Here is a 12,587-nt window from a genome sequence, read left to right on the forward strand (position 1 = left end):
TATCAATCCCTAAAGGAATGTGATGGTCATCACAGGCATAAGCGTATCTATAATGGGTGTAGGGTTTGCAGTGCACATGGGCCCATACCACACAACATGTACCCAAACTTACTGTAACTCTCCATTGAAGCCCCAGATATCACTGGGAACATTGCGCAATCAAAAATATTTAGTTAAATATCCCCCAAAAATATTTCCTGCGAAAGAAAATCTGAGCTATGTTATAAATTAGGCCCTAAGGGGTATATTTACTAAAGTGTGGGTTTGTAGTTGCCCATAGCAACCAATCAGATTCTACCTATTGTCTTCTAGAATGTACTAGATAAATAATAAGTAGAATCTGATTGGTTGCTATGGGCAACATTTTCACTATTATTAACTCACAGATTAGTAAATATACCCCTAAATCTCTTTAAGAGAACTCTCTTTATCAAGCTAAACTTAGGAAAATTCAGGAAATACATTATACTTTTATGGGAATATATAGGGGAATGTAAGGTAAGAATATATTCTTGGACATTTGAAGCTTATTATTGCATATTGCACTGACAAAAATGTCTCAAAAAGACAGTATTATTTTTCATGTTAGAATATGCCTCCACATAATGGGTCAGATGTATTAAGCTCTGAAAAGTGATAAACTGAAGAGTGATAAACCACCAGCCAATCAGCTCTTAACTGTCATTTTTCAAACACAGCCTGTAACATGACAGTTGGGATCTGAGTGGCTGGTGGTTTATCACTTTTCAGAGCTTAGTACATCTCCCCCAATGTCTGTTAATTTCATATTTCTGTAAATGTAGACAGTTTTTTATATTAAAGCACAGCCAAGTAGAAACATCAGCAAAAATACGCTCTGGAAATTACCTGGACATTTTAATTCATCCGAATAGTCCCCACAGTCGTTTGCGCCATCACATATCCACTCTGGCAGAATGCACAGGGATGTGGAGTTACACGGTATGAAGCCAGCCTTCTTCACTCCAAGTTTGTAATAATAGGAACAGTCAGTGTTGTCTGGAGGGAAAAAGAGATTTATATAGAACATTGGCATATCACAATATTCTATTTCAAGCAATTAGAGCAGACACCATAGACTAATTTGACCATGCAGGACCAAAAGATGGGTGTGTTGTTACTCTGTATCCGATGCCCTCTGTAGCGGTAGAGGGTGGTGCATCCATGCCCTCTTGGGGGCATGGCTATGCCTGCCTGGCACTTTGCCTCGGCCACCACCCTCTCAGTGCCCCAGGGACTATAAAAATAAAAAATATTGATTGCCCACTGTATTCATAACAAAATCAGATTAGAGAGATATCTGCAGAAAAGAGAAGTAGACTGAGTGCAGGGGACCCATGCTAACCGGATCTCTAAGGCTTTTTATTTGTTTGGACGCTTTGAGCCAAATTATCCAATATAACTTGCATTTTCAATCCCATTTTAGCTGCCCTTTGATTAATACCTTTTACCTAGAGATAAAATCTAAATGTACACTGCAAAATTAAAATATTATTTTTTATTTTCATAACAATTATAGTTATCACATATATTTAAGCAGAAATTAGAAAAAAATATAACTAATAACAACCAAACATATATAATGAAATTAAATATAACTAGAAATTTTACATGGGCCCAGCCTACCGGCCACCAGAAGTGATAAATAATCTTATAGTTTACTGTATGACTTACAAAACCTACAGTATATGAAAAATAATTATTTGTAGACTTTTTTTGTTCCCACAAATTGTTTAGTATTTAAAACATATCAAATAAGGAAACACTGACATGTTCAATCGGAACCTCCTGCTGCACTGTCCTTAACAGGCATGCCTATAGCAAATAATACAAGGTGGCATATGGTATAACATACTGCTGCGGATGAAATACCGGCGCCTGAAGGCAGAAAGCTGAAAATCCCGACTAAGGTAAGTTCTAACCCTAACCCTCTCCTCTCCTCTCCCCCCTTAACCCTAGCCCTCCCTTTGGGGTGCCTAAGCCTAACCTCCGCCCCTAGTGCCTAACCCTAACCCTCACCCTAAGGGTGCCTAAACCTAACCTACCCTCCCCGCACCTTAAACCTAACCCTCCCGGGGGGTGCCTAACCCTAACCTCCCCCCGGGGGTGCCTAACCCTAACTCCCCTTCTCCTAGGTTATCTCTAACCCTACCAGGGGGGTGCCTAACCCTAAGTCCCCCCAGGAGTGCCTAAACTTAACCCCCCCCCTCCCACGGCTAAGAGGTCCCGATGCCCGGTTTACCTTCGTTTGGTATACCGGGCATCGGGATTTCAGCGTCTGGATATTCCCATTAGTCCCATGCTGGGATTTCACAGTCCGGAAGCCGACGGTCGGCATATCAACCACCTGCTTCCTGACTACATACCATATATATATGTAAACACAGAGCCGTAACTAGACTTTTTGATGCCCTGTCCCAGAAAGAGCATTGCTCACCCCCCCTCTATTATTTTTCAAATAGGGATATAAGAAATGCACTCTAAAAAGGGCCATGGCCTCATGAGGAAGGGCTAGGGCAGAGATAGGGGAGGCCAGGAGCTGGGGATAAAAGAAGAGGAAGCTACAAGTGAGAATGATAATAAACAGAAAATTGACAGGCCCAAACAGCGCCCCCTGCCCTGCGTTGCATTGTGCCATGGCACAGGTCACATTACCCTAGTTACGGCCCTGTGTAAACATACATATACAAACACATATTTACTGTAAAAATATATATCCACATATCCACTGTATTAATGACCAAGCATCCACTCTCCCTCTCTTACATTGCTGAAGTGTGTGCAGCTGCATTCTCTATATATACTGAATATATTGAATATATAAATATATATATATATAAATATATAATGTACACAGTGCACCTATCAGCCATAACATTAAAACTAGGGGTGAGCGGGTTCGGATTTCTGAAATCCGAACCCCCCCCGATCCGAGGCAGATCCGAGTCAGGCTCGACTTTTCCCGCCTGACTCGGATCTGAAATCGAGGCAAAACGTCATCATCCCGCCTTCCGAGTCTCGCGGGTTTTGGATCCTATATAAGGTACCCGCGTCTGCGCCATTTTCTCACTCGGCTGTGGACAGTGAAGAGGGAGGGTGGGAGTTAGGGCTGGCTGGGCTGTGTAGTGTAGTGTAGTGTAGTGCTGCTGTTGTCCACTACTTCAAAGTCCATAGGGGCTGGCTGTGTTGTGCTGTGCTGCTGTTGTTAATAGGGGCTGTGTCCACTACTTCAAAGTCCATAGGGGCTGGCTGGACTGTGTTGTGCAGTCAGTTCTCCATAGGGGCTGTGTCCACTCCAAAGTCCTGTGCAGTGTCCCAGTCCTAAAGGGTTGCTGTAGTGTTGTCCAGGGGGTGCTCTGTCCATCAGGGGTGCTCCCCCCAAGTGCTAAAAAAATAATATATTTTCTGTGTTTGTGAATTGTGTGCGCAGTAGCCGCACGTGCATCAACAAAGTAGTGCCAAGCGTGCGCCTGTGTCATAAGTAAAGGGCCGGCTGGCTTGACCGTTAAAAGGTGCTGTAACCCCCAAAACAACACTCCAGTCCAAACCACCCAAAAAAATATTTTCTGTGTTTGTGAATTGTGTGCGCAGTAGCCGCACGTGCATCAACAAAGTAGTGCCAAGCGTGCGCCTGTGTCATAAGTAAAGGGCCGGCTGGCATGACCGTTAAAGGGTGCTGTAACCCCCAAAGTACACTCCAGTCCAAACCAAAAAAAAAATTATTTTCTGTGTTTGTGAATTGTGTGCGCAGTAGCCGCACGTGCATCAACAAAGTAGTGCCAAGCGCGCGCCTGTGTCATAAGTAAAGGGCCGGCTGGCTTGACCGTTAAAGGGTGTTGTAACCCCCAAAGTACAATCCAGTCCAAACCAAAAAAATATATATTTTCTGTGTTTGTGAATTGTGTGCGCAGTAGCCGCACGTGCATCAACAAAGTAGTGCCAAGCGTGCGCCTGTGTCATAAGTAAAAGGCCGGCTGGCTTGACCGTTAAAAGGTGCTGTAACCCCCAAAGTACACTCCAGTCCAAACCAAAAAAATATATATTTTCTGTGTTTGTGAATTGTGTGCGCAGTAGCCGCACGTGCATCAACAAAGTAGTGCCAAGCGTGCGCCTGTGTCATAAGTAAAGGGCCGGCTGGCTTGACCGTTAAAGGGTGCTGTAAACCCCAAAGTACACTCCAGTCCAAACCAAAAAAATATATATTTTCTGTGTTTGTGAATTGTGTGCGCAGTAGCCGCACGTGCATCAACAAAGTAGTGCCAAGCGTGCGCCTGTGTCATAAATAAAGGGCCGGCTGGCTTGACCGTTAAAGGGTGCTGTAACCCCCAAAGTACACTCCAGTCCAAACCAAAAAAATATATATTTTCTGTGTTTATGAATTGTGTGCGCAGTAGCCGCACGTGCATCAACAAAGTAGTGCCAAGCGTGCGCCTGTGTCCCATAAGTAAAGAGCCGGCTGGCTAATTTCTTAAAGGCTGGTGTAACCCACAAAGTGCACTACTCTCCAGCAAAAATAAAAAAATATTTTCTGTGTTTAGCCGCACGTATATATCAAATCGATATAACATAAATGGAGGACCAAACTTTCTCCGATAAAAATAAAATAGAGAAAGATCAAGAACCACTGCTGCCACTAGTCATGACATAGACGATAACATGCCATCAACGTCGTCTGCCAAGGCCGATGCCCAATGTCATAATAGAGGGCACATACAATCCCAAATGACAAAGTTCAGGAAAATGACCTTGAAAAAAACATTTAAATCAGCTGAAGAGAAACGTAAACTTGCCAATATGCCATTTACGACACGGAGTGGCAAGGAACGGCTAAGGTCGATCCCTAGTATGTTCATGACTAGTGGTTCAGCTTCACATGACGATGGAAGCCCTCCTCCCACTAAAAAAATCAAAAGAGTTAAGCTGGCAAAAGCACAGCGAAGAACTGTGCTTTCTAAGAAGATATCATAAATCCCCAAGGAGAGTCCAAGTGTGGTGGTGGTTGCGATGCCTGACCTTCCCAGCACTGGACGGGAAGAGGTGGCTCTTTCCACCATTTGCACGCCCCCTGCAAGTGCTGAAAGGAGCACCCACAGTCCACTTGCTGATATGCAAATTGAAGATGTCACTGTTGAAGTACAACAGGATGAGGATACTGGTGTAGCTGGCGCTGAGGAGGAAGTTGGCGAGGAGGATTCTGATGGTGATGTGGTTTGTTTAAATCAGGCTCCGGGGGAGACAGTTGTTGTCCGTGGGATGAAAAAGCCCATCACCGTCATGCCTGGGCAGAAGACCAAACATTCCACCTCTTTGGTCTGGCAATATTTCTATCCAAATCCAGACAACAACTGTCTTGCCATATGTACCTTATGTAAAGGTGGAATAAGTAGGGGTAGGGACGTTAACCACCTAGGAACATCCTCCCTTATACGGCACCTGCAGCGCGTTCATAATAAGTTACTGTCAAGTTCAGAAACTTTGGCTAAGACCGTAAGCAGTCCAGGGACATCTAAATCCCGTTGTCCTGTTGTATCCAAGCGCCTGCAAACCACACCGTCAACTCCCTCCTCATCAATTTCCTCCTTAGTCAGGATCGGAAGTAGTCCTGCAGGCCATGTCACTGGCATGACTGACTCTCCTATCCGGGATTCCTCCGGAGGATCCTGCATTGCTACGCCTCCTGCTGCCGCTGCTGCTGTTGCTGCTGCTGGGAGTCGTTCATCATCCCAGAGAGGAAGTAGGAACACCACTACTTTTACTAAACAATTGACCCTCCAACAGTCCTTAGTGAGGAGGATGAAGTACGACAGCAGTCATCCTGAAGCAAAACGTATAACTGAGGCCTTGACTGCTATGTTGGTGTTAGACGTGCGTCCGGTATCCGCCATTAGTGCAGTGGGATTTAGACAATTGCTGGAGGCAGTGTGTCCCCGGTTCCAAATCCTGTCTAGATTCCACTTCACTAGGCAGGCGATACCGAGACTGTACAGAAACGTCAGTAAAAGTGTCCTCAGTGTCCTGAAAAATGCCGTTGTACCCAATGTCCACTTAACCACGGACATGTGGACAAGTGGAACAGGGCAGACTAAGGACTACATGACTGTGACAGCCCACTGGGTAGATGTATCACCTTACGCAGCAACAGCAGCAGCGTCACCAGTCGCAGCATCTCAGAAACGCCAGCTCGTTCCAAGGCAGGCTACGCTGTGTATCACCGGTTTCAGTAAGAGGCACACCGCCGACAACCTCTTAGAGAAACTGAGGGAAATCATCGCCCAGTGGCTTACCCCACTTAGACTCTCCTGGGGATTTGTGATATCTGACAACGCCACCAATATTGTGCGGGCATTACATCTGGGCAAATTCCAGCACGTCCCATGTTTTGCTCACACAATAAACTTGGTGGTGCAGAATTTTCTGAAAAGCGACAGGGGCGTGCAGGAGACGCTTTGGGTGGCCCGAAAAATTTCAGGCAACTTTCGCCATTCAGCGACTGCGTGCTGAAGACTGGAGCACCAACAAACACTCTTGAACCTGCCCCGCCATCACCTGAAGCAAGAGGTTGTGACGCGGTGGAACTCAACCCTCTATATGCTTCAGAGGATGGAGGAGCAGCAAAAGGCCATTCAAGCCTATACATCCACCTATGACATTGGCAAAGGAGGGGGTATGCACCTGACTCAAGCGCAGTGGAGAATGATTTCCGTGTTGTGCAAGGTTCTCCAGCCCTTCGAACTTGCCACACGTGAAGTCAGTTCAGACACTGCCAGCTTGAGTCAGGTCATTCCCCTCATCAGGCTTTTGCAGAAGCAGCTGGAGAAAGTGAAGGAGGAGCTAAGACGGAGCGATTCCGCTCGTCATGTGGGACTTGTGGATGAAGCCCTTCATTCGCTTTGCCAGGATTCCAGGGTGGTCAATCTGTTGAAATCAGACAACTACATTTTGGCCACCGTGCTCGATCCTAGGTTTAAAGCCTATGTGGTGTCTCTCTTTCCGGCCGACACAAGCCTGCAGAGGTGCAAAGACCTGCTGGTGAACACACTATCAGCTAAAGCGGAACGTGACACGTCAACAGCTCCTTCTTCATTTTCTCCCGCAACTGGGGCTGCCAGGAAAAAACTTAGGTATCCTAAGCAACCCGCTGGCGGTGATGCAGGGCAGGCAGGACCAAGTTTGGACATCTGGCCCGGACTGAAGGACCTGGCAACAATTTCTGACATGTCTACTGTCACTGCATATGATACTGTCACCATTGACAGAATGGTGGAGGATTACATCAGTGACAGCATCCAAGTAGGCATGTCAGACAGTCCATACCTGTACTGGCAGGAAAAAGAGGCAATTTGGAGGCCCCTGTACAAACTGGCTCTATTTTACCTGAGTTGCCCCCCCCTCCAGTGTGTACTCCGAAAGAGTGTTTAGTGCAGCCGGGAACCTTGTCAGCGAAAGGCGTAGGAGGTTGCTTCCACAGAATGTGGAGAAGATGATGTTCATCAAAATGAATTATCAGCTCTTCCAGGGAGACCAGCCTCCAGAACGTACAGAGGGATCTGTGGTGGTGGATTCAAGTGGGGACGAGTTAATACTTTGTGAGGATGAGGATGTACACACTGAAGAGGGTGAGGAATCGGTGGATGAGGAGGATGAGGATGACATCTTGCCTCCGTAGAGCCAGTTTGTGCAGGGACACATTAATTGCCAGCTTGTTTTGTGGGGGCCCAAATGAACCAATCATTTCAGCCACAGTTGTGTGGCAGACCCTGGCGCTGAAATGATTGGTTTGTTAAAGTGTGCATGTCCTGTTTATACAACATAAGGGTGGGTGGGAGGGCCCAAGGACAATTCCATCTTGCACCTCTTTTTTTTCTTTGCATTATGTACAGTTTGGGGCCTAGTTTTTCAAACTGCCATCCTGTCTGCCACTGCAGTATCACGCCTAGATGGGTCACGTGTTTGTGCCGCCCACTCGTGTCGCTTAGCATAGTCATCCAGCTACCTCGGTGCAACCTTTTGGACATAAAAACACTATTGTGAGGTGTGAGGTGTTCAGAATAGACTGGAAATGAGTGGAAATTAAGGTTATTGAGGTTAATAATAGCAAAGGAGCAGAAAAACCTACAAATTCTGTTATTTTAGCTGTTTTTATGCTTTTTTTCAAAAAAATACAGATCCAAAACACAAAACCCAGAACCCAAAACACGGAAGGGTGGTTTTGGCAAAACCAATCCAGATCCAAAACACGAAGAAAGATCCAGATCCAAAACCAAAACACGAATAGTGGCCGGTGCACACCCCTAATTAAAACCATCTGTCTATTATTGTGTAGGTACCCCTCGCGATGCCACAAGACTCTGAAGGTGTCCTGTGATATCTGGCACCAAAGCAGCAAGACGTTAGCAGCAGATTGTTTAAGTCCGATACTATAAGTTGTGAGATGGGGCCTTCATGTTTCCGATTTGTTTTTCCAGCAGACAGATGCCAAAGATGATCGATCAGACTGAAATCTGAGGAATTTGGAGGCCAAGTCAACACCTTGAAATCTTTGTCATGTTGCTCAAATCATTCCTGAACATTGTTTGCAGTGTGGCAGGACCCATTATCCTGCTAAATAAGTCCACTGCCATCAGAGAACACCACTGCCATGAGGATGTGTACTTGGTCTGCAACAATGTTTAGGTAGTTGGTACGTGTAAAACACACAGCAAGGTTTTCCAGCAGAATATTGCATTGAGCATCATAATGCCTCTGCCGGCTTCTTTTCTTCCCATATATATAAGAAAAAGTGATACCTCAAACAAGGCTACCTTCTTTCATTGCTCCATGGTCCAGTTCTGATTCTCACGTGTTCATTGTAGGCACTCTCTGTGGTGGACAGGGGCCAAAATGGGCACTCTGACCGGCCTGCGGCTACACAGTCCCATAGGCAGCAAGCTGATGCACTGCGTGTCCTGACACTCTTCTATTATAGCCATCATTAACTTTTTCAGCAATTTGTGCTACAGTATCTCTTTTATGGGAATGGATGAGATGGGCTTGTCTTCTCTCCACGCACATCAATGAGCCTTGGGCATCCGTGACCCTGTTGCTGGTTTGACAGTTGTCCTTCCTTGGACCACTTATATAGGTATTAACCACTGCATACCAGGAACACCCCACAAGACCTGCCGTTTGGGAGATGCTTTGACCCTGTCATCTAGGTATCACAGTTTGGAACTTGTCGAGTTGCTGAGGTCTTTACGCTTGTCAGTTTTTCCAACTTCCAACACATCAACTTCAAGAGGTGACTGTTCACTTGCTAACATATCCCATCCCTTAACAGGTGCCATTGTAGCGAAATAATCAATGTTATTCACTGCATCTATCAGTAGTTTTAATGTTATGACTGACAGAGGTATGTATAAATAACTAGTTTGATTTTGATTCCCTATTTTTGTTTTTGCACAGTTCATGAGAGTGCCCTCTGAAGTTGCAGTTATCTTTTATTTGACTGTATTTTTTTTTAATCTAATGGTGGATTAGCCTTTCATCTGAAAGTGTAAAATTGTATCATCCAGTTATTGCTGCATATTATTGTTTTTTTCCAAGATTTTAGCTTTTTAAAAAAAATCAGATATCAGTTTATATTTTTAGACAATACTAACTTTTCCAGTGTGGAAATGTAAACTCTAGCAGTTGAACAGAATAGACATCAAGTATCAGTTTATTGCGTAACATACTATACATTGAATAAGAATAAAAAAGCCCAGTGGAGCTTTCAAATGTTTAAGTGATGTGCAAAGACAAATCCGCATAGACAGATTTTCAAAGGCTTCTCTTACTGCAGTTCTTCTCATCCGAAGCATCTGAGCAGTCAATCATCTGGTTACATTGGGCCGATTTAGTAACACAAGTCCCATCTGTGCAGCGGAATTCTGTGGACGCACATGTTGAAACTGTGCAAATATTTAAAAAGAAAGACAAATTATTATTCTAATTTTTACAGCTATTAGACATTTTGCAGTTTGGACAAAATTGAGACACTACTATTGTTGATCCTGAGGCTACCTGAGACATTTGACTCAACCAAAACAAAGTTGTTAATTTAATGGATAATTCTATTCTAAAGTGAAAATTTAGTTGTTGGTGACATATCATATTAGAGAGTGTGTAGTAAAAGATTTAGGTTCAGTGCTCATACAAGAGAGTAGCTTTTGCAGGAAGCTGTTTGGCAGACAGAATGACTTTGGCCCTCATTCAGAGCCGCTCGTTAGCGGCAGTACGCTCGTTCCGAGCGATGTTTGCACATCTGCGCATGCGTACGGTTTTTAGTACGCATGCGCGAACCAGTCAGTGGGCCGAAAATCGTTGGTACGCAATATAGCGAGGGCCTGCTATTTTGAGTGACAGAATGAGGCGTATGTGGGTGGTAACAGGGGAAGGTGCTTGAAAATGGGGAGTGGAGATCCGAACGCAGGCGTGCTTAAAGGTCAAAACGGGCGTTTTATGGGTGTGCATATTTAAAACAGCAGCGTCATTGACCACGTCACTGGGTTATTTTATAGCCAGAACTGCTCGCAAATTTGTGGTAGCAAACACCAACCACAAGAATAGCGAGCAGTTCATACGCTGGTCGATGTACTCGATTAATCTAATAAATAGCGGACATGACGTAGGATGCGAGCGGCCAGGGGGCATTTTTAACAAATAAACGAGCGTATGTTTTGCTCGCTCGTTCAGACTTAGAGGTGTGAACAGACTGCAATGTGCGTACGGATCATTTGAATAGCCACCCCTTGTTTTTAAACGAGCGACCACAAATAGCGAACGGCTCTGAATGAGGGCCTTTGTCTCTATAATATAATTCAGAATTTGAATATAGCATGAAGAAATATTTAATGCACTCATCTGGGTGGATATACACTCTGGGCCTGATTCAGAGCCGGACGCTATTTGCGCTCGCTCGTGCAGAAAAAGGGGCCGGCTATTTAAATTGAGCGCTCTTTGCGGTCTGTTGACGCCTCTATGTCTGAGCGAGCGAACAAAACATGCGCTCGCTATTTTGTAAAGATGCCCCCTGGCCGCTCGCATCCTACGTTATCTCCGCTATTTATTTGATTAATCGAGTACATCAAAATACATCTGAACTGCTCGCAGTGCTTGTGGTAGGATTTTCCTACCGCAATCATGCGAACAGTTCAGGCTAAGAAACAACCAAGTGACGTGGTCGATGACGCTGCTTTGTTAATTATGCACACCCTTAAAACGCCCATTTTGACCGTTTGGCACGCCTGCGTTCGGATCACCACTCCCCGTTTTCAAGCACCTTCCCCTGTTACCACCCACAAACGCCTCATCCTGTCACTCAAATTAGCAGGCCCTCACTATTTTGCGAGCGCTCGATTTCCGACTGCAATGACTGGTTGGCGCATGCGCATTACAACCCATATGCATGCGCAGATGTGCGAACATCGCTCGGAGCGAACGAGCGGCCGCTTACGAGCGGCTCTGAATCAGGCCCTCTGTTCTCTTTAGGACATACTAGGGGACAATTTATAGAGATTTCAAAATGCGAAGCGTAGGTTTTCATATAGTTTTGCATAGTTTCATCCACATTTTGCTAAAATATAAGTTGCTATGCAGGTACAGTTTTACCTGCTGTGAGTGCCTCCAAAATCTGTGCCCCACTGCAAAGCGCCTCAGTGTTGCAAAACGAAAAATACTGCAATATGTTTTATGATGTGGTATGCACATGCCCTAGTGTCAGATGAGACCACACCAGGCTGGGCCATACTTGCCGACATTCAGCTCCCTCCTTCTGGGGGGCGTGGCCAGATGCTGATGCTGGATTTGGGTTGGAGCCTTGGGTGGGGCCGCACAATCGCGTCATAATGGTCCCGTCCCCTCTTCACAATGCCAAAATGAAAGGAATTGTGAAGCGGGGGCAGGGCCATGATGATGCGATTCAGCGCGAATCACATCATTACCCCCTGCCACTGTGGGGATTTCTATTAGTGGACAGGGGGGCAGGCGGCAGCCGGGAGGTTTGCCTGCCATTCCGGGGGGTCGGGAGTGGCACCCGATATTCGGGAGGCTCCCGACCAGATCGGGAGGGTAGGCAAGCCTGGGCTGGGCTTTCCTTGACATGGTCGCAACTGAAGTGACCAGTCAGAAATGCCCTGTGAGCGACTGTTGGAAGATAATCTTCCAGCAGCCGCCAGTCTTAAAGAATCCTCCCAGGTCCCTCTGCATTCATGGCTCCTCCCCTAGTGTTTCTCAATCATTGTGGCTGCAGCTGCCGGGAGGAGTGAGGCTGCTCCTGTGTAAGTCCGGAGGATGGTCTGCTCTGGACCCGCCGGGATTATGAGATTAAAGGAGCCAGGCTGCTCCTGGCTATAACTGGTGGCTGCAATTCTCTGCAGCCACCAGAATAATGAAATGAAAGGAGCCAGGCTGCTCCTGTGAATACCTGGCGGCTGCAGAGAGGAGCAGCCGCATGGTTATGGTAAAGCAATCAGTGCCCAACCCCCAGTATATAAACATAGCAGAAGGGATAGCCATCAACCATCGCTGGTTAACAACCATTGATTGTTAAC

General features: G+C 45.8%; 1 protein-coding gene across 1 annotated transcript in view; it reads right to left on the reverse strand.

Annotated features, from left to right (window-relative positions):
• The window catches only part of LRP1B (LDL receptor related protein 1B), a 1,691,377-nt gene that overhangs the window by 265,907 nt on the left and 1,412,883 nt on the right, over window positions 1-12,587 (reverse strand). Inside the window, exons 48-49 of the mRNA XM_088474914.1 lie at window positions 9,834-9,947; window positions 868-1,017 (exon numbers count right to left, since the gene is read on the reverse strand). Coding sequence (XP_088331040.1) covers window positions 868-1,017; window positions 9,834-9,947 — 264 coding nt within the window. The remainder of the gene's footprint in view (window positions 1-867; window positions 1,018-9,833; window positions 9,948-12,587) is intronic.

The sequence above is a fragment of the Taudactylus pleione genome, unplaced genomic scaffold (genome assembly GCF_031769625.1).
Source record: "Taudactylus pleione unplaced genomic scaffold, aTauple2 ptg000156l, whole genome shotgun sequence".
Taxonomy (NCBI): domain Eukaryota; kingdom Metazoa; phylum Chordata; class Amphibia; order Anura; family Myobatrachidae; genus Taudactylus; species Taudactylus pleione.